Source organism: Drosophila subpulchrella, chromosome 3R, assembly GCF_014743375.2.
Source record: "Drosophila subpulchrella strain 33 F10 #4 breed RU33 chromosome 3R, RU_Dsub_v1.1 Primary Assembly, whole genome shotgun sequence".
Classification (NCBI taxonomy): Eukaryota; Metazoa; Arthropoda; class Insecta; order Diptera; family Drosophilidae; genus Drosophila; species Drosophila subpulchrella.
The window spans coordinates 19197690-19222955 of NC_050609.1; the positions used below are offsets into that span (position 1 = coordinate 19197690).

Below are 25266 nucleotides of genomic sequence, written 5' to 3' on the forward strand. Positions count from 1 at the left end.
ACCTCGCACAATTTCCGTTTCCTGTGCGCGCTAACATACAAATCCGGATATCGCAAAGAATGCCAATCAAATAAATATTCACCCGACTAAATACGGCATAAGCTCTTATGCGACAATTGGGCGGTGGGCGCTGGGCGGTGGGCGTGGCGTTCAAGGCCGGGGCATCTTATTAAAAATTAAGTTGAATTCCCAGTGACAGGCGTGCAAAGTTTGTCAGCTGCAGGGAGAAGACCGAAGACCCGGTCTCTGTCTCATTTAAAATTCATAAAGATGGAAATTATGATTGCGATGAGGCGACTCGACGACAAAATGTCAGAGGCAAAGGCTTCTTTTCTACTCACGGTCCCAAGACGAATAAACAGGGGGTTGAAAAATAAGAGAAGAATGGAAATTGTGTGACATAATAACGCTTATTTAGTTATAAGGCTGATGCGGCGATAATGAGACTATACCAGCCGAGTTACGCATACGCCACGTGCTTCCAAAAAAGGGTTGACCGGTGAAATTCCAAATAACTTACTCACATGTTGGCACACTGTCGGCATTCAAAGGAAACCCGCTCCTCATTGAATTATCTCATCTCTTCGCTTTTACCTGGCACAGAATTCGAAGGGTGGAAAATTTGCAAGGCTGGGCCAAAGTTTTTCCTGCTTGCTTAGTTTTTCGGGGAGCCAACATAAAAGTTTTCCTATTTAGATTACTGTCGACTGTCAGTTTTGCCAAAGCAAAAGCCAAGGCAAAGGCAGAGGCACACAAAAAAAGTTTTATTGCCCTAACTCGAGGGGTTTATTAATAAATGATACAAGGATGCAGGTCGTTCTATGGCCAGGTATTCATTTGGCATGTGTGTGTCCCGGGGCAATTTAATGGCAGCAAGGACATCTCAAAATCCTGGCCATTGTCACCGGCAGATCAACATTGGCAGGGGTAAACAGGCGAGGCGTGGCTTAATCGAAAACTCGGCACTAATTTCAATTAAAGTTGGAATGATTGCAAACAGGCAAACATTCAACTGCAGACAGATGGCGACGTTAACTGACTTTCTCCCCCTTTCTCCACTCCTTCTCGCCGCAAATAGTTCCTGGGCCAACGGACGACTTCGATGGCATTCATTTGCATACCGCTGCAAGTTGCAAGCTGCAAGTTGCCACTTTGGCACGCCCACAGTCGATGGGCAAATCAGTCTACTTGCCTCTAAATGCTGCCGACAACAAATCAATTTGAGGCGGGTTTACCATACCAAATTGAGCCGGATCGTTGTTTATACAGTTGGCTTTGGAGTGCGTAAGGAGCAGTCGGAAGTCCCAGTTGTTATGACAGCCGGGGACTTAAACTTGAATGCATTCCTACTGTGTTGCATCTGCTGGAAGGCTTCCAAGTGCCAAAAGCGGCAGGAAGAGGAAGCCCAATAAAATCCAATATGCATAAATAAATGAGAAAATTAAAGTCCCTGTTCAAGTAGTTTCTGATCTTATTAAGATAGGAATATTTATTATACACATAGTTTGTGAAAGGTATCTTAAAATAAGTATCTTTGGGATTAAATTTCAATACTGGGGGTTCCCGCAGAAATGAGTAAGATTTTGTAATATAAAGGTGTCTAAAAGTGTGCAGCGAAAAAGTCAGCATTCGAAATGCATCCATTTGCCTTCAGGATTCCAACTTTATTGTTCAATACTTTTAGACACCTTTTGAAAGGATTTCAAAGCCCTAGTAATTTTTGCGGCACCCATAAAGTTCTCTACACCATTTTCCATTTGCAATGCTCACCTGAGAAAATATTTATTTCCGAGCGCGAATATATTTTCCTGAACATCATTTTTCAACGCTGCAAATCGTGTGAGCCAGAAGTTTATGCTCTTTGTATCCAATCGAATGCAATTTGCCGCGAAAACAGTGAAAGTGGAAAAAGGGAAACAAAGCAATCTTGGAAACGCCCGCAACATCAATATCGGTAACTTTCCATGGACCATTTTCCGATTCACTTTTCCCGGCTCGATTTTTTGCTCGACCAACGCATTTTCTTTCTGCCGATTTGCTCTTTTTTTTGTAAATGCCGCTCGACAAAGGCGTAAACTTTTCAGACAGCAAAGGGGGTGTAAAGTTGGCGTTTTCCCACCCCTTTCCATCGCCCTCAAACCTTTCCTTTTGGCCAACAGAGTGTGTGTCCACCTTCATGCATTTGATTTGTGGGGCCATAAAGTTCGAGGCACTCGGATGCGATATTTACAATTTTAATTCAATTTGTTGAAAATTCCCATGCGAATGGGCTATGTACATATATTTGTGGCTGTGGCAGGATGACCCCCAAAGAAACACTTGCTGCTATTTTTGCACATTAAACTAATCGATATTTTATGTGTGGCGACGGAAGGAGGAGGAGATCGGGGGCCCAGCATTAGATGCAAGTACATTTTAGCCATTTTGTCGTCGTAGTCGATTCAATGACAGCTCGGCCGAAGGACAGCCAAGGACTCGAGGATGTTGTTGTTTAATTGTCTGTAAAATTGTTAAATTGCTTAGCGTGTCAGCAGGATCTGAAAGGGGTGTGGAAGGGGGTCACGGGGGCAGGGAATGCTGTCAGTGGCTCAGGGTTAACATGCATGTGCAATTACTATCAACTGCCCTGCCATCCATTCGACACCGTCGATTTATTTATTCATTTCCCGGTTGCATGCCAAAGATAAAATGCCGAGCAGAGTGGTCCAATCGAATCTTATTTATTTTTAAACGTGTGCTGAAGAGGGAGTGATTTTGATTGGGCAGCAACTGAGATATTCATTACATAAACCGGGTTATAATAATTTTTAAAAGGCAAAAAAACAATGTAAGATAAAATCATAATGTTATTAATGTCTTTCTTGATAAAAAATAAATGTAAGTTTTTTTACGTTTAACTTTTTTGTAAAAACTAAAAAAGGCATCACCTGGAGTCACCATTTAGGATCTTTCGGCACAGTTATCTATATAAAACTGTTTATTTTTTGCACTCCAACCAAATTGAAATAACAAACTTGCCAAACCGCAAATGGCTGAAACCTGGCTGTAACCAAAACTGGTGGGAACCGTAAAACTGACTATCCTAATGCTATAAATAATCGTTTCCTGGCAGACCTCTAAACTTTCTTTTTTTGGTGAGGATCTAAGGGAAAGGGAATTGCTTACGTGATTGAAATTTTGAAAATTCCCCAACAAAGGCAGCCGACATAGGTTGGCCAGTTTTTGGCAATCAAAAGTTGTTTGCGCCTTTGTAGTTGGACTGTTTTGTGGTCGAAACGCCCCCTCACCAAAAAACGCAGTTGGCATAACAAACAAGAGAGCTGGGTGAAAAAACAAGCCAAGTTTTTTGTATCGTTACGTTTCCACATGGCCAAAGTCCAACTTTTGACATTGACACTGTTTCCACCTCGTGTGTCCTGCGAGTCCTGCGATCCTGGCACCGGCTTTACGGCGTAATTGGGCGTGAAGGGTTAAATTGAATTGCGTGCTCACGGGAGCCAAACGGTTAGGCAAACAAACAGAACTCTGATTTCGATAGCCCTTTCCTACACTGCAATAAAATATAGGGGATATAAGACCCAGAAACTCTGGAAAAGGGAGAGGTCATTACCAATATTCATATTATCTGAATATGAGTGTGAAATAAAAGTTTCTTATTTATTATCCAATGTTTTAAAAAGTTTTCATAGTTTAACATGAAATAAGGGAATTTTGAATATCACTTTAAGGTATTGAACATTAAATTATGGAAAGATAATTTTTGTTCTTAAAGTCTAATATAGTGGTAAAGAAATTTTCCAGCAGCCAAAAACATTTTTCCCTGTGTAGAAAATGACCGCATTTTATGCGGGGCCAGTTCGTGACCGACATAAGAGTATTTATATTTCCCATTTTGTGTTTGCAGCCATACTAATATCCCCACTAAAATCTTTCTAAATTGTTTTCTCGTTTCAGCCTGTGGATTATCCTGTAAAAATGTTTAAAATCATCTATGTGTGTGTTGCGTGAATCCTTGTAGATGTGTACTATTGTGTAAAGGAAGTGTAATTTGTTAATATGTATTTATTATGATTCTACTTTGTGATGGTTTCTTAGGCTGAACTTTTTCGTGTAACTATATAAATCTAAAGGCAGAAATTACTCGAACTGTAAAAATCGACGAGCGAAACAATGTAAGGCAAATATTCTAACTAAACCACTCAACTTTTGGGACAACTAATTAAGCCGTAAACGTAAATTAGCATAACCACAAGGCACCAAACGGGAAAAAACAGACAGAAAGACAAAGATATATGAATATACACACTATATATAGATGTAATTGGGTTCGTCAACTTCTATACAGGGCTACCGACCAGAAAACAAACCAAATTGTTAGCAAACTCAACTGCACCAAAAAGTAAACTCTATACAAATGTACAACCGAAACGAAACGAAACACAACCAAGTATTTACATGGATAAATGTTCTTAGGTCCATAGTGCAGCATCAAGAAAATAGGACTATAGGTTAAGAGCTCTCCGACCCACAAAGTTCGTTTAAGTTTCCATTGATCTATGGCCATTGTTACGAAGGACAAATCTCAACTTTACTATAACTGAAAAATAGCTTTATAGTTTATAAGCCATCACGCCGGAAGTCTCTCTCCCTGAAATTATGGACTATAGTTAATACAAACCTATATATAGATATACTCATAGCAATATCAATGTGCACAGAGCAAATACTCTAATACAAATATATCCAACTGTTCAGCTGAATGTTCTTCTAAGGCAAAGCGTAGCTTAAGACTCGATTTGTTTTTTGTTGGTCCAAAGAGGTGTTGAGTGTTAAATCTAAGTTACTTACTTGTACTGTAAAAAGGCTAAGAAGTGTTAAGTGCTAACTAACTAAGCCCTCAACCCCATCTTTCCGCCCCCTATCTACTTTCATCTGTACACAACGTGGAGTAAATGTTAAATATGTTAAAGTAAAATCAATATGTAACTGTAACCCAAGAGTAAATCGCAAGATAAACATACGCAGAAGCAAATAAAAATATTTCATTGAACCCTGAAATGTGGAAGGTGACTTTATAGCTTTAAAGATTGTAGGTAAGTACTAAATGATTTCCATTCTTTCATCTCTACATTTGAATTTTTAGTTAAAAATGAAATCACCGAAGTCTTTTTTCTGTTTTATTTTATTTGTTGGTTAATAAATAATGTTGTGATGCAGGTTCAATTTACAATAAAATTGGGTAATTACATCTGAGGTTTTTGAGTCCATGATGTGGTTTGTAATTCAGCACACGATCGCATTTCCTCGGCAGCTCATCAATGTGGTAATCAAATTACATGTTGTTTCGAGCTCTGCCACTTGGATTTCGGCAACAGAGCCTGGGCTGCTTCTTCCTCCTCCCTGGCGATTCGTTCGCGAATCCAATAATTCGCCCCGCAAACCAGGAGTAAAAGGCAGGGAATCAGGATGAGCAGGACCATTCCCAGCGAAATGCTAGCCACCCGCGCCGAATGCTCCTCATGTCCTGCAAAGGTATGCAATCGAAAATAGACAAAGGATTCTTCGGGGGTCGAAGGACGGGGGACTTGAGCAAGGGGTTCTACGAACAGTGATGGAAGTATTCAGGTTATGGAATCTTTGGTTTATATAGCACTTGAAATACTCTTTACAATACCCATATATCTACGATAAACTATTTTTAACATAACAAATAGGAAAGAAAATTCATTAAGAACAAAATATGAAGAACAGTTTTTTGAAGATGTAACTGATTTAATTTACATTCCATTTACTTGAGGACGTTTATGTGAAAAATACTTTATTTTTGCCATATACCTTCTACCTTATCCTTTTCAAACGTGTTACCTTTCCATCTCTGCTCATAAATAAAGCAGCCAACTGGGCTATCCATCTAGCTTTTCCCTGCCATCCATCCAACCACTCAAGGCTGGAAACTACATAGTCGCCTAGTTTTGAGACCTCGTCGTCCTGGCATTGGGTTGTGTCTATTTCCCAGATAGAACGGGCTATACCCTCACATTGATGAGGAGGACCAAGGATTCGCCGGCGGACAAACAGACATAAGTAACGGCAACTTGTCCATCAATTTGCTCAAGATTGATTGACATTGGCGTAATGCACACAATACATTCTGTCCCGATGGAAGGGGGCGTAGGTGGAGTACTAGGGCGTGGCAGTGGTAACAACAACAATAAGGAAAAGCACAAAAAAACACTGTGACAGTTGAAGATTAATGTCTTTGGCTTCGGTCTCGTTGCTTCGTTGTAAATTTCATGTAATTTTCGTTTGCACTGTCGTTGCATTGGTAATATTACACTGGACAAAATTGGCGGGATAGCATATAAAATAATAAGAAACACCTTTACTGATTTTAAAAGGTGTGGTATTAACAGGTTTAGGTTTTTGAATATCCATAAGATAGGATTTTTAATTCTTAAGCCAACCGTTTTTATTTTAAATTATTTTCAAAATTTCCTCTGCCCACTTTTTCCAGTTTAATCTGCAATGCAACCCGCCTGCCCATGCAAATTATTACAGAAAATTGACAGGCAGTTAAATAGCAAACAAAGCGAACCCTGCGAAGTGTCAACTTTCATGTAACAATTGGCATTATCGAATTAGCCTGCAAGGAGAACGGAAAACATTATTCAATATTTACAAGTAAACTACTATAAACAAGTGTTTTTGGTTTTATTCAATGTATAAAATGATGATTGTTTACCTGGGCCGACGTAAATACAAATGGTTTGCCGTTAGAATTATGCTTAATGTACAAGGATTCGGTTTCGGATTGGGACTATTAAATAATTGTTATATGTTAGGTGTTAATATTTGATGTGGTCATGGCCTCGGGAAAAACAGCAGTACAACAATAGAAATGGAAAACATCATGGGCAGGTGGGTGGTTCAAAGTAAGCGGCAATAACAGGTACTTAAAATTAGTTATTATTTGTGGGTGGCTCCTATTTGAACTTTGCAGCTAGTGGGGACCGGGATGAGTTCGGATCCTCAGACCTCCGTGGACTTTTGCACCGAGGGAGTGGGCGAGGTGGCCAGTGGGGGCGATGGCAGGCCGGTGTCCTGCGTCAGGGGCGTAGGTGCTGTGCGCAGGGGCACGGCGTTCACACTCGAGGGGGGCCTGCTGTAGTACTGGGTATTGCTGGGCAGCACTGGCACTCCTCCGAAGCGGTTCTGTAACGCCGCCTGGGGTGTGTAGTTTATGGAGCTGGCACCACTGGTGCGGCTGTCCAGGCCACTGAACGTGGGACTGTACTGCTGGCGGTGCAGCTGGTCCGCCTCCTCCGGCGACAGGGGCTGGTGATATCCAGCCGGATGGGTGGTGCCCGTGTGGACATCCGCCTCATCGAAGTCATCGTCCTCGTCGGGATGATGATCCTCGTCCACCGGCGATCCGCGCTGATCCAAGTCCGTTCCGGAGGCGGAGTGCAGGGATCGGCGACCCAGCTGCTTCGGCTTCTCACCTGTGGTTACGTTCGGATTAATGTAGGAAATGTCCCTGGCTAACTTTGAGCTGTTTCTATTTTCACTACCTTCCGATGAGGTCACATCCTCGTCGTTCTCATCCAGATCCCATTTCTTAGCTGGAAAATCAATTTGCGGTTTGCCCGGTAATGGTTCGTTCGTGCGATATACTTTGTCGTAGGACCTACTTTTCTTCAATGTGCTGGCATCCGTATCGCTGTCATCGTCGTAGTTGAGCGTTCTCAGATTACGAGCGGAACTAGCCCTCGAGCGGGGCAGCATGGGCATCTGCCACTGGGGATCCTCCTTCAGCTGCTTCTGGCGATAGCGATACACGCCACACACGATGCACAGCATCAGTGGGCAGATCACCAGGAAGATAATGCCAATTGCTATGAAAGCGACGCGACGCGTGTAGTACACCTCACCTGCACGGGGTCAAAGGTTGATAAGGATTGGTGAGGATCAAGGGGGCTCAAGAACACATTCCCACTATGTACTGGCTGACTGGGTTAGTTATTTTTTTCTAGGTCCGGTTTTTAGGAATCTTTTAGTATCCGAGTAATAATATTTTAAGATTTAATATATATTTAAGTAATAAGTATTTTTCAATTATTAAAAAGCATAGATAAAGCCTTACTTCAGTCAGTCAGTAGGTTAGATTTAGGGGACTCTAATCAAAGGGATATTGCTTTTGGTACTTACGTAGACACTCGGTGTATCCGTATTCAGGAACATTCCACAGGCCGTTGGACAAACACTCACGACGTTGATCTCCGATCAGGATAAAGCCCTCATTACACTCAAAGGACACCTTGGCTCCAGGCATGAAATCAAAGCTCAGCTTTCGGCCGAATCGGGGGGTCTGCAAAACACCACAGGATACCACGCGACTGTAAGAAATAACATTGTTAGTCCTTCAATTTTGGGCTCTACCTATAAAATCTAAACCTTACACTGCATTCTCGGCCTGCATATTGACTATGGTGTCGTAGTAGTTCTTGGTATAGTGCGCCAAATCTCGATTTAAGGTCATTGCATAATCATATTGACACTGCATACACTCGCCACAGAGTTCTTCAGCTCTCTCCAGATCATAAGTACGATTGGTGGGCAGGAAGTCCGCAGGGTCCAGGACATAATTTGGCTGGAAGGTGGCATTCGCATAGTAACTGGACATCCTTCCGAACTCCCGGGTAAAAAGCGCTGCTCCCACTCCGGGAACCTCGCGGTCCGAGAGCATCCATTTGATACCAAAGTTGGTGTGGATACTACGCAGATCATTCAGATTTAGAGAAGCCACTTGACCATTAGGCAGCATAAAGTCGTCTAATTTATTGAAACTCCAGTTGCCAAAAAGACCAGCTGTTTTGTTCTGAAATGATAATAAATTATTAAAATGAAATAGAAAAAATGAGAAATATTATTTTGCACTCACTATAAACTTCCAGGGCAGGAAGACGCGACCCGTCATGTAGCCCTCGTTCTCCACGACCTCAACTCCGATTCCCGCATCGAACTGCACCACCACCTGGGACTGATTAAGCAGATAGGTCGGCGTGTATACGGTTACACCATCGAAGTGCTGAAACTTCAGACTCTCCCGATCGAAGTAAATCCTGCGGCCATCAGCGAGGACATCCAGGCGATAGCGCCACCTGGCGTGCAGAGGACGCAGGCGGACCTCAATCGTCGTGGTGGTATTTCCCCTCATCGCCACCGCCGTCAAGTGAGTGGCCTTCACCTCGCCATAGTAGTTATTTGGCAGCTGCTCGAATCGTCCTTGCACCTCGAACTTATTGCTCTCATCCACGCTGCGTGCCAGGACGAACTCGCCCAGGCCGTTGAAGGTGTAGGCCGTGCCGTCGAAGGTCACAAAGTGGGGATCTCCGAAGACGCCGGCGATTCCCGGCGCCTGGTAGGCCACGCAGTCCTGCGAAGGACGTCGCTCGAAGCGGTACGTCTCGCAGCCCACCGCCTGCTCCTCCTGCCAGAAGCAGCAGGAGTAGAAGGGACGCATGTCGTGGAACCACATGGACAGCGAGGGCACCTTGCTGGCCTCGTTCCAGGGCATCTTGCCCAGGTTGTGGACGCGGCGGGGTCGGGAGCCCCACATCTGGTCGTAGGTCAGCATCAGGAAGCCGTAGCGGTCGTAGCAGCACTGCTGCTCAGCTCCTTGGGCACTGAAGAACGGGGAAAAGTTAGGGTTATTAAAGGATATCAATATATATATTTAATTCTCAAAACCAAAATTTAAAATATTTTAATAATCAGTTAGGAGATCGCTAGGGTTACGAAAATATTTCTGAGGGTGTCTAAAAGTATGCTGTAAAAGAATTACATCCATATTTTGTTGCATACTTTTGGACACCCTTTGAAGTGATTTAAAAATTCATTTATTTCTTTAGCCCTCTTTGGTTTCATAAATCATAAACTATATTTTTTTAAAGCCACTCACACTGGCGTTCCGCTGACCACACAGTGGATGGCTCCGCGATGCCTCAGGCAGCTGGGGTTCGAGTCCTTGTCGCACTCCCGATCCGGGCGGAAGCGTCCCTTGTCCAGGACAGCCTGGTCCAAGGTGCAGGGGCACAGTGGAAGGTCGGCGGCAAAGTTCCTGCGAAATGGGGAATTTGAATGTTCAGGCGGGAGGTCCCTTTATTGCAATCCTCGGCTAATTAGCCAGCACCCATTTGGCCAATCCCCATCGGCGTTTTCGGTTGCTTTTAATTAGCGGGGCAAATGCAAATGCATATTTGTTGAGCCTTACCTGAGGAATCGGTCGGCGCGAATCCAATTATCGCAGAGAGCTCTCGCCCAGCGTTTTCCATGCTGTCGCTCCCACTGGGGCGCCATATACCAGGCCAATGGAATCGGTCGGGACCACAGGACCCTGGAAGCGGGAAAATGGGAAATTGCATTGTGAAAATGTATGCCAAAGATTAATTTCAAGGGAAGCGGCACGAAGAATGACATTCATCCACCTTTGACATTCGTGCAGGCTTCCCTGCCAAATGCCAGCTAATAAACGCGATTTAACCTTCTCTTTTCTGACGAGCAACACGATATTGCCATTAGCTGTTGCCTAGTTAGCCTTCAATGGCAATTCACGCCTCGAGCTGCCATGGAAATATTTTTCATTAAGTTTTCACAATTACCCGGTCATCAAATGGAAATTAAATGTTGAAACAATGCTGCAATATATTTGGGCACCCGCCACTTTGGGCCGGCTAACGACACCCAAAGGTGCCGTAAACCAAAAAGAATAAAATGGTTTTATATTGCGTCTTGGGGGAAAAGAAACAGGGGCGAAAAAAGGGAACGATTCTTGTATAATTTATGGCACTATCAAAAGAACAATGGTTTGATGACAAAAGATGTGTTTCCGTGTATCTCTATGGAAGTTAAAAATATTTTAAGGACTGACAAACGTGATTCATCTTTAAGATAATTGTTAGTATTGATTTGATTTAACTACCTGATTTCTTCTAATATTCTTTTTTTAATGAAACCTTAGTATTTTCTCTCTGTGCAGACCTGATTTACTCAATGAACCCCCGAAATTCCTGGTCGTCAAACTGGGCATCTACAAAATACAACTTGTATTTTTGGCCAGCAAATTTTATGGTTCGGAAGATGATTCAGGTTTAAGTGCAAAATAATTGCAGGACGGGAAGGAAAAGGCTTAGATGCAGAGGACTGGCTAACAAACATGACAGCGATTACCATTGGCCGAGGCCATTAAAAACACATTTCCATTATTGATTAGCTTCGAGAATGCCACGCAATTACAGGCTGTCATAATAAGCAATCTTCAGCCAAGCCAAGCCAGAGCAAATTGATTACAACCGAAGGGAAGGGAAGGGTTTACCATCGCAACTGGTATCTAGTGGCTCTCTGGAAGAGCCCGTTCTCATTGTCATTGAAATTGCCCGACAAATTGAATAAAAACAAGGATAGACCATCAAGGCACTGAGATGACACATTGAGACAACCGAGAATCAATTAAATCGTAATAACAAAGGAATCTGGGGAGGGATCCGGGGTTACTGCAAATGCAACTGAACGAGTAAATTGATTTATATAAGGCTAGCTATGAAAAGCAGATGGTTAAGTAAGTTTAAATAAAGCGAAATACAATTGTAATGCTCGAATTTTAGTTATGGAGGATTTAATCTCTCTACTTACGGACTGATGGCCAATCCTGAGTACTGATCGGGCTGGGTGAGGTTGATCTGGAGGAAGCCGAACTGCATGTCCCGGTTAATATTGTTTCGGTTAAGGTAATTCGAGGGCGTGATCACGTAGCTTCCTGAATTCGAGTACGCGGCTTCGATAACATCGATGTACTCCAGTTGGGGCTCGATCTTGGTCTCCCGGTAGCCCCACAGCGAGATCATCACGTTGGCATTGGCATTCGAGGTCAAATTGTACTGGTTCCAGGTGATGCGGATCTCGCTGGGATTCTTCTTGTGCACATCGTCGTTGGCGAAGAAGATTTTCTCGGTGGCGGCAGCCGGGGTCTCCACGAAGTACTTTCCGCGCCACTTGAATCTCTGCGTGCCCACGGAGATCTGGAAGCGAATGTATCCCTCGGCCTTCAGATAGGGCTGCACACAGATCACTCGGTTCCTGTCCACATAGGTTCCCAGCACGGATTCCGTATCGAAGTGGCAGGTCACTCTGATACTGGGGTCAAAACAGGGGCCGGTGATGTTGACGACTTGACCACCCAGCATGTTGCCAGACTCGGGGGCGAAGGTCAAAGGCAGCAGGGCAGCATCTAATTAAAATATATATTTCATTTTATATCAGTTTTTAGGAAACTTATGAAGCTACTGCGAAACTAAATATGTATTTAAGCAATTTTAAGAGATTTATTTAACTACTCTGAAAATAAAAAATGAGTTTAAGCTTACTGGAAAACAAAAAACATTTTTGCTATCGTAATAGCCAAAGCAGAAGTGAAGAAACTGATTTTAAAGATTTAAATTTTCAAAAGAAAAAGTTAAGTTACTTACAACGCTTTTAAGAACACTTTATTATAATTTTAAAATCGATTTTCAATGGAATTCCTAGGATCTGAATCGCAAAAATTCCTTTTAACAGTGAGTAGTTACCCAAACCCCCAAAACTGTTGCTAAACTTCAGGGCCATCGATTAAAGTGGCAATGCAATCAAACGTACCGATATCCTTGTTGCAGGAGCCAATTAGAATCTGCTCGTCCACGCGGAAAATGTGACGACCCGGGAAGCCATTGGCCCATCCTCTGTTGGCCAGGTCCCGAATCACCATGTTCTGGCTGTAGGGCGTATACTCGTAGGCCTGGGTGCCGTTGCCGGCATTGAAACCGACCTGAAAAGGGTGTAGAAGTTCATATGTCAGTAGGAAGGGGGTTTTCGGGGCCACGGTGTAATTAGCACATGCATTCGGATCGCTCACACATTTAATTAACTGTTCACAAAGTTCGCAATTATGTTTCGGGCTTAGGCAAAGTTTAAATTGTGCGTTTAATTACTGGAAGTGGCTGCAGGCTGAAGAGGACTCGAGTTTCAAACGCAAAACGATTTGAGTTTATGATAATTGTAAATTTGATGAGTGATTCTTGATGAGTGATTCTTGGCAAAGGAAATTTAAAGTTGTAGACAGTTAGGTATTTTTTCATTGATTATCAAGGATTCTGAAAGTTGTTAGAACAAACTTTATGCATATTAAGGAATCCTTTTCTGTGAGTCCTCAACTTGCACTTTACTTTTCCCTTTTGATTGCCGAACAAATCACCAGAGCAAACATGCCAACAAACCTCTTCCCTCACAATCAGTTGGCAAGTTTTCCCCTGGTAGTCAACTGTTTAATTGAGTGCCAACCGACAAAAAGTGAAAGGACTAAAAAAAAGGGAGAGTTTGACCACTTACATATGCAGGAACTCCGCCCTCGCCCTTTGTGGTATCGCCTCCAGCCTCAGTGTGCGAAAGCCAGTTCAAAACAGCATAGTTGAAGATGATATAGGTGTAGACCTCATCGGTAGCCAGGACCATTTGGAAGGTGTTGGTCTGTGGAGTACACAAACAATTGTTACTTATTTTAAAAATATTCTATATATATATAAAACGGTATTTAAAATTGTGGAAGTTAAAAGGGAGCCCAAGCCACTAGAGCTACAAGGTCCAAATATTTACTGAATGTTCCTTATATATGTAGTTCTTAACACTTTTATAAGGCCAAAATTAACTACATGATAAATCAGAGTAGACCACTTACCGTGTAGAGGGAGTTGTCGATTCCACCGGCGAACGAGACGTTCTTCCAGGTGGCGATCACCACGTGCTTAGGAACGAAGGTGTCGGCACCCACGACTCCCTGACGAATGTCCCACATGGTGCGTTCCCGTACCTCCACTCCGAATCGGTCCGTACGACCCATGAGATCACGTTCCACTCTGCAAATAGAACAGGATTTTCCGTCAGTTTGAGACTTCTGAGACTCATGTGGCTGGTGCGAAAATGGGAAAACAAATCGGATGCAAGGGAAATTTCGGCTCGGCGTCTGCCAGATGATAAATGGATTCGATGTTCGGCATATAAATCAGGGAGCAGGCGGAGAGATTTCTGATTTTGGCGCTTCCTCATTACTTTTCCTGCTGGGCATATTTTCATAAACATTTCATTTATTTTACGCTCTCGTGAGCACTTTCAAGTGTGTTTTTGGGGAAGTGGTGTTCGTATCGACGGCCGACACATTGGCGACGCCATCGCGGCTACGTGGCGTATGATTTATATGCTTTAATTATTCATTACGCATACGCCGCGAGCTCCGCACTTCAAGCTGTTTGTTTGCTCCCCCGTGCTGGCTGCCACATAAATCGCTTTAAGCCAGTTTGGCTGAATTAAAGGCGGGGATTCATGCAAAATGCTTAGACAAAAGCCATTCCAATCCATTTCGCATACCAGACAAATAAATCTTAAGCCGATTTACCGGGGGGATTTTTTATTACACCAGCCGCCTTTGATTCAGTCCCCTTACAACGTACAACTTAAGCGAATTTTCATTGCCGGACAATTGCACTGGAATCGAGGTGAACAATTGAGGATTGTCAAAGCTCTTGGTTGGCATAAGAGGCTTATCAAATGAACCGTCGGGTCAATACAAACATGTCCAGATGCTGGCCGCAAATCGAACTAAAAATTCAAACTGGGGTGGTTCGATTTTGCTAATAGAGGCATTCGACCAAATTCGAAACGGAAATAAATAATTGAAAGTATTCAAATTGAATTTTAAATGAAAATGGAAAACAGATTGTACTCATTTCGTTGCAACCAAAACTGGGATGGATTTATGGCTTAAAGATATATTTCCCTAATGCATAGTTAAATGTAGGCAAAATAACCAAACGGGACTACAATAATACAAAAGAAATACAAAAGTGCTTTCACTCGTAGCCTCTTAATTAGATTCGGAGCCCTCAATTAAGCTCTATACATTTGGAAAACCTTGCATTTTGTTTAGCAAACTCACAGAAACACCTTAATTGAGCAGAAACAAATTGTAACTTTCCATCAGTGCTCTATGACATTTAATAAAATCTAACAAAGTCTTTGGCTCCAGAGTATCAGCAAATGTAAACTAATTCCCAGTTGCTTTGACAAGGACATTCATTTAGGGCAACTGCCAACCTACATATATAACAATTCAAATCGAAAAACTCGTTATGCTCCAGCATTTCTGTGTGTGGCAAACAAAGATGAATGTGGGCCATTTTCTATTTGCATTTTCCCGGTAACATTTTATTGATTTTGCCCCGGCGTTTGTAGTGATAAATGAAACGCACAGACCGAGCTCTGGAATTGCAAACAAACATGAGTGGTGGAATGGTATTTACCCCGATGTTCAGCTTATTTATTAACACTCGGACGATCCGCAATAAAAACTCATAATGCAGCCATTATCATACAACATTTATTTAAGTGCCGCCAGGATGTGCTTTTCAATTTTTGAGGGCACATAAATTATAACTGGCAGCAGATGGCAGTGGAAATGAATTACTAAATTACACTTTCCTACCCCTCGACAAGCATAAAAAATAGAAAACGTTTGTTGGCAGCCTGCAAAAACCGCATGCCATGGCCAAAAGAACCTTCTTCTTCTCAGAGATAACCGCACACACACAAAACCCCACACTAGCATAGTTTATCATTTGTGTTTGCCCAGAGCAAAAACTTTAAAAGTCTGCAATTGACATTCGGGCTAAAAAAATGCGAATTGTCACTCAGCCTAGAAATGCGCGCGCAGCAGCCAAAAACAGCCGCAGACCCGTAGACTTTTACGTGTAAGTAAGCCAAAAAGCCACATACATTTATACTAGCACTGAGAAAAAATTCTAGCCAGAAATGTAGGCTTAAGTTTTTCCAGATAAATCTGTAGATGTTTAAAATAACCACAAAGGGTGTCTTAAAGTATGCTACGATATACTATACTGAATACTTTTAAGCACCATATTTAAAAAGTTTAAGAACTATAGTAATATCTGTGTTGAAATAAAATATTTTCGTAAAAACAACTTTCAGAATCTATAAAATCGAACTCTTTATATACCTTTGAATTTCCAATCTCAATAAAAGAGATAAAATCTTTAAATATTATGTAAAGACTTTTTCCCGCCGTGTCGACGTAGAGAGAGTCGCAAAAAAGTCATAGAAACTCAGCAGAAGCTCGTACATAAGTCGAGCTCCGTGCAGCTTTTCCACCCAATTTCCCGCCCCCTGCCCGCCATTTCCCCATTTTCCCATCGCAGGCCAGTTCTTGAACTGCGCCATTATGTACTTTATTGCATACATTCGGGCGCTGCCACAGTTTTGTCTGCATTTGTAGGTTAAAATGCCTTTTCGCCGCTTTGCATGGAAATATTTGAGGCCCGCCCCCTCATCCCTTTCAGCCCCCTTATCCACCGTTTCAGCCATGTCTCCGTCTTCGCCTTTTGCCTTTTGCCGTGTGGCCCAATTCCATCTCTCGGGGTGTAAATGAAAGTGAAACAATGGCCGTACTTAAAGAAAATGGCGAAAATTGCATGTAAGCTGCAGAAAACAGCGCGGAGAAAGCAGAAAGCGCTCTCACCAGTAAGTGCAAACAGAGACTTGCAAATGGCCCAGCCAAGGACGATGGGGGAGGCGGTTTTGGGGGCCGAAGGATTGGGGAAGTTCTTGTTATGATTGGCAAAAGGGAATAATGAAGCGGCATTATTATGGCGCCCCGGTTATAGAGAACAACTTTGGCCAAAAACACTTTCAAGGAACTTGGGTAAAGAACTTAGAGTGCTATGCCTGAATTCTATAAATTTTAGGGAAAGTGACTTTTGGCTAGTATGCACTTTAGGAAAAGAATTCATCTGAAAACATTCCCTTTTTATGTATTTTCTGTTGAAATTGGTATTATTACTGTAATTTTAAAGCAAGTCTTGGAAATAATAATATTTTTTAATAATCTTTTTTTATTTCCCTTCAAAGCCCTTTGTGCATTTTAATGTCCTAATTTCCTTCTTTTTCAAATGCACCTTTGACTCCTTTGCCGCAAAGAGCTTACAGCCGAAAATGTTTTAATTGCGCCAACGCAGGCCGGCAATTAAGATTCCGTTTGAAGCTTCCCTCGCCAAACAACAATTAAACGCTTACAGGACCTGCAGTAATTCCCGTACTTGCCAAAAAAAAGACCCCATACACATCGAAATTCACAAGCTGACAAAGTTTGAAGCGTTTAACAAAGGAAAAAAATCCTGAACAAACGACATTAAGTTTTTATTCGCCAACCGACGCGGCTAAACGTTTGTGTGTGTAATTAAACGTGCGCTCATAATGAATTTAATGCTCAAAGTGGACGGCGGTCCACGCGGCGTATGCGCAATGTCCTGCACTTTCAGCTAATCCAATGCTGAACGCTAAGTGCGAGTGTGTAATTAAATTGATGCGAAATAAGTAGGGTCCGACATGTGGGAGGATGTCGATGGGGAAGGGATGGCTTTAATAGTGGGTGGTACAATGGGGGGGTCAACGGGTGGAGTTGGGTGGCCAGCCCTTGTACATCACTCGCATTTCGCTATTCGCTCTGCTTGGCTTCTTTATCTTCAGCGCCATGCAAAGTTATTTAAATTAAATTCCAGTCACAGCTCCAGTCACTCCCCATTCTGTAATACCTCTGTACTCCCACTCACAGATGCACTGAGCAAAAAACGATTAGCAAAATCAAGAAGTTTCCTTGTTAAAAATAGTTAGTTCCATTATTATAAGCACTACTTAAAGAAATAAATTTAAAGGTGTCTTGAAGTATGCAACAAAATATATGGAATCCTCAAATCAGATGGACTTATAAAATGTTGTATTGCATACTTTTTGACACCCTTTAAAGCGATTCTAGTACCCTACAAAAATTCAGATTTAATGGGCTAGACATTTTTGTGATAAATTTTAGGGTGTCTGTAAAGAATTCTTTATTTAATACATTTTTCCCAGTGCACACATCAAAGTTTGGCTGAGCATTTTCCCTTGATGGTGCTGTACTCGAGGCGAAGACAATTAAATGCCAGGGTCCGTGCCATTGAACGAGTTATGCGAAAAGCAAGTTTGACATATTGTCGGACTGTGTAAAACTATAAAAATGCATTGCATGGCACCACCATCCTTGCAATCCTGTTCCTCGTAGGATGTTAATTGCTCTGGTGTGGCAATTTGTCAGCCGGCGTCACAAAGTGTTGACAACAAACCCAGTGAACGGAAAAAGACGAAAATGCCAGGGACAATTCAATGGAAAACATTTATCTTACACCGCTTTAAACCATTCATAATGCTGTCAGATTGATTGGACCACTCTTGTAATTTTTCGCCTATCTTTTTTGTTGGTAAAACCACTTGCATTTTCCAGCATGCAGACATCCCTCAACCGACTTGTCATTCTGTGTCACTTTGAAGTAATTTATGCTCTCCTCTTCCGTCTTTTTTATCCCTGTTCTTGTTCCTTGAGAGCCATGAAATGTAAGCCTGGGGAAACAATGTAGGCGAGCAGCAATAATTTATGCTCCAAATAGCTCGGAACTGCGGGTTAACCAAAGAGCAATTTAAGATGAAACTCGCTTTAACTAATTAATGCATTTTTGAGTGGCTGCTTTTTTTTGTGTGCGATTACAGAATTTGTAAGGGCTTTTTTATACCGCTGCCCTGGGGTAACCCATATAAATACACCACAAATAACTTTTTAACCCCCACTGGCATTCATTTGCATAATTAGCCGGGGGAAGGCAACAAAAAAATAATGGGAATTCATGTTTGTATAAATTTAAACATTGTCCTCGAAAAGTACATAGAAAAAGTGCAGGGCAACTGAATGTAATTAAAGTAGGGATTCCAGCACCGAAATGCCATTGTTTCATTCTGATGGAATCGCGTTGAATGGAGTTGCATGCTCTTTTCTGTAAAATCCTTCACAATGCATCAGGACGATGGACATTTCGAAATGAATTCACGCACCAATGCATTCTGAAATCAGCGGGAAAATAATGGAGGTGGAAATCTGCTGGCAGTTAGCGCCATGGGGTCCCAGAAATATTGCGGGGAGGTACAGGTGCCACTGAAATAATGCAGAATTCTGGGGCAATAAATGACAGTAACAAGCAACGAAGCACTAACAATGACAAACAATGCTGGAGGTTAAGGCTGCAGCAAGGCGAAAATGGACATACTCTTTAATATCATTTTAAATTTATCAAAATGAATTCGATGTTTGAAATCGCTTTTAATTTGAAATAAGCACCTTTGGGTTTCACCTATTTTAAAGCATACTTTTTGGCACCATCAGGAGAGATGTTATTCGAAATTAAAAACCCCACTCTGAATCCTTTATAAATACTAAAAAAAACTAGATTAAATGGTCGCAAAATATCCTTAAATCCAGTTCTATCACAGTTTAATCCCTTGAGTTAATGCAGAACAAATCTTGTGTCAAATAAATCATACCTTTTGGAAGGCCATATGCATAAATGCAGGCCCAAAAACACGAGCGCACACACATGCGAAACGGGGCCACCGGAAGTGGCGAGTGGGACACGCACACACTCATGCTAGATTGTGTTAGTTTTCAGTAAATGACGACGGGCGCACGTAGAACGAATATATACGTATAAATACTTTTGTTTGGCGCGTGCTGTGTACTGGTTTTGCATATGCAAATGCCACGAGAAACAAAGGCAAATAAATATGGTTGGCAAATAAATACAAACGAACCGGAAATGCGAGCGGGGAGAGCGAGGATGCGGGAATAGATTGAGATGCGAGATGCATTGTCTTACCGGAAGTAAACGCCGGGCGTCCGCTGGTCAATATCCGATGGATAAATACGACCCACTCGGCACTTGCTGAAAAAGATGCCCATGAAGGAGGGATCCCTCTTGGCGGGCCAGTCCTTGATGGGGAAAACCAGGGGATAGGTGAGGTACTCTGGTGGATCCGAGAACTCCAAGTAGCCATTGAGGGAAAGCTGTGAAGGGAGGGAATTTTCAATTAGATTACAGTTTATTCTAATTTATTGTTATTATTGAATTGTTATAAAGGATTAAATATTTTTTAAAATTTTAGATAGAACATTTACATTTACATTTTAGATAGATCCTTACCCTAGTGTAGTTGAATCGGAATCCGTAGAACGGCAGCTGGAAGTTAAGATTCTTGTGGAGCTGCGTCATGGAGGCGTGGATGTCGAACTGGTAGTCGCCACGTCCTCCGTACATGTCCTTGTCGAAGTACCAGTACATGAAGGTGCTCCTGAGCTCGGCCAACCTGGTGGACGTAATGGTATAGCCTCCGGCTGCCGTCGAAGCCGGGCTCGATGGGGCCACGTTGTTACTGGGATCTGCAAGGAGGTGGAGCAAAGAGACAAATAGCTTAGAGAGGCGAGAGCTGTGGCCTATCATTATAATTTCACACCTAATCCCGGGAGATTACTTTTTCAATTCCACAATATTATCCCTTGCACTTGCTGCGTTGCACGGCATAAAGTGAAAAGAAAACTTTTTCCTGGCTTTTTTGCATTTTCCGGCTGCAACTTTCCAGCCACCCACCACCCACATCCTCGCAGCTCCCGTTCCGGGTGCTTGGCCATTAAAGGTCACAGTTAATATTCATTTCTTTGCTGCAAACTTGGCTGTCTTCCCTCGTTCTCCTCTTTCTCCTAATTTCCTTTCGCCGCTGGCCTTTTAAAGCAATTTAAGCTGATTAAGTGCAAAGCTGACGTTCCCAATGGACACCGAAACAGGAGCCGCTGGAAGGACCCGGGATCCGCTTAAGGATATTGCTCCTCATGCTGGTCAAAAACTTAAATTGCTGGCGAAGTTTTCGTGGCAAACTCCTGGCAAAGATTTCAAAATATTTCCGGCATCCCCGAGGAGTTGAGTTGAGGTTGTGAAGGACATTCATTGCAATTTCCAAGAATATTTTATGGGCACTTCTAAAGTTTGACTATAATCGTGTTCTTCCATAAATCAATTAGCAGTCTAACTAACTGATGTATCGTTTTGTTGCTATTTTTCGAGAAACTTTTTCTTTTAACACTCAAAGTTTCACCACAAACTTGCACTTTCTTGTATTTAATTTGCGGATCAAACAGAAGCAATAAGTTATTAAAATGTATATATATTTATCATTTATTTATTCTGACTTCTTATTGAGCTATTGGCAATATTACTATAAAACTTTGATGTAATTATAACTTCTCACTTCTTATCTGTTCTTTGCTTTTCCTTACAGACATGCTTTTAAATACTGAAATGCCTTAATAATTCAAAGAAAACTCTCTCCATAGTTTCGCCTTAAGCTTCATAAATAATTCCATCAATTAATTATGAACCCTATTAAGATCCCGACACCTCTTTTCGCCTTTCTGCATAGTAATTTCGCCATTCCATCGCTGTATAATTGCGTATTCGCCTTCAGTAAATGAAAATTGCAGATGTATTTTATAATTTCGTTTTTCATTTCCCCTCTCTCATTTTCTACGTCTGTTTGGCCAGCTGTCAATTGCCGAGTGCCGACTGAATTATTGGCCATTAATTGCATTGATTTTGATTGTAATGAGCCAGCTAATGAAACGTCAACAGCTAAGAGTGGGTCATAAAACCCAGAGGACCTATCTTCTAGAAACCCTGAACATCTGTCGCGATTTTACGTTTTTAAGCTGTTTATGAATTAGTACCCTCGCTAATCCTTTTTGCAAGGACCCTATAACAGCGCGCGGATTAGCAAAAAGATTTGTGTAAAATTGGTGCGCGGAAAACACGCAAAATTCGCGTGCTCGGGTTGCAATTACCGGGAAATGTTGCCCTTTTTTACTTGCAGGGCTTAGGTAGTTTCCCGGAATGGAGTCAAGCTAAGCTGGCCAGCTACCTGAGGTCCCCGTACCAGCTGGCCGGTGTTGAAACTAGAGCAGGTAGTCCCAGAATCCCAGCTATATAAGGCCTGCCGTCCTGGCAACAGCATCACATTCGTTCATCAGCCTTCAACATGAGCATCAGCACTTTCAACTTCCAGTTCTACAACTACAAACTGAGTCCCTCGTCGCCGGACTTCGCCAGTCCAGGGGCCTCCCGTTCCTCCTCCTCATTCATCAGCGAACTGGAAATGGACATTGACGAGGACATGTCCACCCGGCCGCCACCGACCATCACCTCCACCCCCAAGCCGCGATTCACCACCCAACTGGCCCTGGAATTGGCCAAAGCGGAGGAGCCCGGTAATGGCATTTCCCCGCTCCGTCCCAAATTGCATACGGCCCAGAAGCGCTGGTCCATGGAGCTGAGGGAGAAGGTACTGGAAATGTCCAAGCGAAATAATGGCCAGGAGAAACCACAGACCACAGGGCAGCGGGAGCAGCAGGAGCAACATAAGCCACTGCAACAGGAGCAACGGCCAGCACAGGAGCAACATCCCGAACCGGAGCAGCAACCCACAGTCACCGACAAAATCAACTTCTTCAACAAGCTGACCAACACCTTTGAGTCGGGTTTCAACAAACTGCTGCAGCCAGGTGGCGCCACCAACAACCGCTTCATAGCCATGTTGCGCACCACCCGTCCACAGAACATAGCCACCACCACCGCCAACAGCAGCACCACCAACAGTTTCCTGGGCAGCAATGGATCCCTCAGCGGTGGTCAAGTGCCACCGCCCAAGCCCAAAAGACTGTTTGCCACGCCCCTTGCCCCAAGCATGGGCGTCGACAAGGGGGGCAGCCTGCGCAAGAGGTCCCTGCGCCGGAATCCCTCGATGGACAAGTCCAGGGCCATTATTCTGAGGCAGAACACCAATGTCACGGTAAGAACCCAGAACCACGCCTTCATGGAGGATCTCAGCCTAGTGGTTCCTGTGAGACTGCGCATCGCAGAGTACGAGCAACGCATCTCAATGAGTGCCTAAGATCAGGAATCCCTACTATATATTGTACATTTAGGTTCCCTAGGATAGACCTTACTTTAGTCTAAGTTAGCCTAAGCTTTTAAAGACAATTCCAATATATAATATCGGAAGCAAAACATACATGTTTTTAATTGGGAAATGGGAGGGTTATTAGGAAAATACCAATCAAAACCCATGCGAAAAAAAGGTTAAGGTGAAACTAAATGCAAAAATTATTAAAAGCAAAGAAGTATTTTATATCCCTACAAATATATAGTTCCCAAACTATTCCTGTACTAACTTTAAGTAATGAATCATCACCGCATCAGAGATTGAATTCCAGGGCTATGCTTCTCCCACAACCAATCCTTTCTATCTCATAATCACCGTCGAACAAAGAGCTCTGACTAATATAGGGAAAAATTCCAATACCAATTCCGGATAGCCCATATATCAGTTCTGGACGACTGATAAAACAGAGCTGCCTTTGCAATTGCAAAATCCACACTCTACCAGAGGTTGTAAACTGATTCACGCAAGACTATGTGCTCTATGTACCCCTTGTGTCCACACCGATATGTAATACATATATATACTCCCTACCCCACCACGCACTTGTTTTGTTTGCCGAAGCGGAAAACAAGAAGACCGTTAGCTTTTTAATGCCTCAACCCCGGGCATTATCTTATCGGGCAAAACAGAGAGAGAAAATGAGAGAGAGGGAGCTTACAACACCTGAACGAACGAACAGGTTATCGAGCAAATATTGGTAACTAAACCAAACTGAAACCCACTGAGCTGTTCTGATAAGATAGTCAACGCGGCGTATGAGTAATGGGGTGGAACTGAATCAGCGCCCAGGGACAACGAAATCGACTCACCCCAATTGTAGCCGCTGTTGTCCACGTCGTACAGCTCGCCCAAGTAGTCGTTTGGCATTACGAGGGCTCCAAACATTTTCTGGGGCTTCAATCCGGCGACGGTCAGGATATCATCGGTTCCCCGACTGGTCACATGGACCACGGGAATCAGAGTGGGTTTCTGGAGTGCCAGAGGTTTGGTTTTCGGCTTCTCCTCCTCCTCCACCTTTTTGACCACGGGTGTGGCCTTCGGAACCTCCACGAACTCCGCCTGATTTTTGGGTTTATCCGCCTTCACCGGCTCGGGAACTGCATTTATTATCTGATCCTCGAACTCCTCCGTCGATATATTCTCGTTGGCCAGGACATAGGCCATAAAGCCGCAGGCCAGCGCACAAACCAAAAACAGTTTGAAGCGCATTTTCACTTCGATTTCGATTTATCACTTAATTGGTAATTCGTTTTTTCGTTTCACTGCTAAAAGAAAGACATCAAGGTGTAAATTAAATATATTTTCTTTTATATCACTCAGTTATGTTTGCAGTTTTTCACTTTTTATGCACAATTTTCCTCGTTTTTAACCATTTTCACTTGATGACATCACCAGTTAGGAAAAAAGCTTATCAGTTTTCTTATCACTTGTCACCAATTTTCAATTTATTTTCAATTACCAGGCAGAAAAACACGTTCGTTGCAGCGAGCCGCTCAGCTAAGACTGAAGCAAAGTTAACTCTAACGATCCGATTGGGGCGTTGCCAAAACTCGGTTCTGTTCACCTGTCGCCGTCTACCCGATTGTGAAACATCACCTTATCGGCCAGATAAAGTTGGCCATATCTTATCATTGGAACATTACGCACAGATAACGCATTCCTTCTCGGCTTTTTCGGGAGGCTCCGCGCTCTTTTCTGTGCTCTAGATTTAAACCCATTTGTTTACTCCCATATTATATTCGAGATATATATTCCTCTCTGTTGACTTTGGCCGATTTTTGTGATTCACTCCCATTACAGTTAATCACACTCATGACGCGCCATTTTCTGAAACACTGAATGGACTGTAAAGCCTACACATGCAAGAGGAATATACATACGAGAGCACGCTTCCGGTTTAATTATAGACAATGACCCATTACCGACCATCAAAAAGGTATTTCCGATGCAGCTTACGTTTTATGAATGACAGTTGATGTCAAAAAAGCCTAGGGATTGATTTCATTAGGCCATGAAAGTGTCATGGTCGTCATTAATGAAGAAACAAAGAACAGAATGGATATTATAAAGATAAGTACAGCCGTTTTGAAGAGAAAATGATAGACTTAAAATTTTCTGAATAAAACTCTTTAAACAGTTCATAAATAAATAAGGCTGATAATAAATATCTTTGATAAAAACCGAAGGATAGGATTTTATTATTGCATTTACTAGTAAAATTATTGGGCAAATTCAGAATGATCGAAAAAAGAATAACTAATTCTT

The 25266-nt window shown here is 42.6% G+C and overlaps 3 protein-coding genes across 6 annotated transcripts in view; 2 read left to right on the forward strand and 1 right to left on the reverse strand.

Moving 5' to 3' along the window:
- Nucleotides 1–5058, forward strand: part of LOC119547418 (guanylate cyclase soluble subunit beta-1) — a 51098-nt gene extending 46040 nt beyond the window's left edge. The window contains exon 18 of the mRNA XM_037854272.1: nucleotides 3955–5058. The gene's annotated coding sequence lies outside the window, so the exon portion shown is untranslated. The remainder of the gene's footprint in view (nucleotides 1–3954) is intronic.
- A 1624-nt stretch (nucleotides 5059–6682) lies between these two features.
- On the reverse strand, nucleotides 6683–24560 carry LOC119562581 (protein mesh). Of its 4 annotated transcripts, none has more exons than XM_037875807.1 (15): nucleotides 24461–24560; nucleotides 23811–24266; nucleotides 20157–20392; nucleotides 19833–20020; nucleotides 13766–13943; nucleotides 13420–13557; nucleotides 12691–12859; nucleotides 11692–12286; nucleotides 10274–10396; nucleotides 9962–10120; nucleotides 8942–9686; nucleotides 8460–8878; nucleotides 8209–8396; nucleotides 7572–7931; nucleotides 7030–7502 (listed from the first exon to the last, which is right to left on the reverse strand). In XM_037875807.1, exons 2-15 carry the CDS (start codon nucleotides 24208–24210, stop codon nucleotides 7030–7032), a joined length of 4371 nt encoding a protein of 1456 aa, XP_037731735.1. In that variant the 5' UTR covers nucleotides 24211–24266; nucleotides 24461–24560. The 4 variants fall into 4 exon arrangements, with proteins under 4 accessions (XP_037731745.1, XP_037731735.1, XP_037731740.1 ...); XM_037875812.1 differs by having other exon boundaries at nucleotides 23811–24263; nucleotides 24461–24482; XM_037875827.1 differs by lacking the exon at nucleotides 24461–24560 and having other exon boundaries at nucleotides 7572–7622; nucleotides 7692–7931; nucleotides 23811–24210.
- On the forward strand, nucleotides 22039–22950 carry LOC119562602 (protein bottleneck). The gene has a single exon (XM_037875836.1). The coding sequence runs from the start codon at nucleotides 22039–22041 to the stop codon at nucleotides 22948–22950; it is 912 nt and encodes a 303-aa protein (XP_037731764.1).
- Nucleotides 24561–25266: the final 706 nt, after the last annotated feature.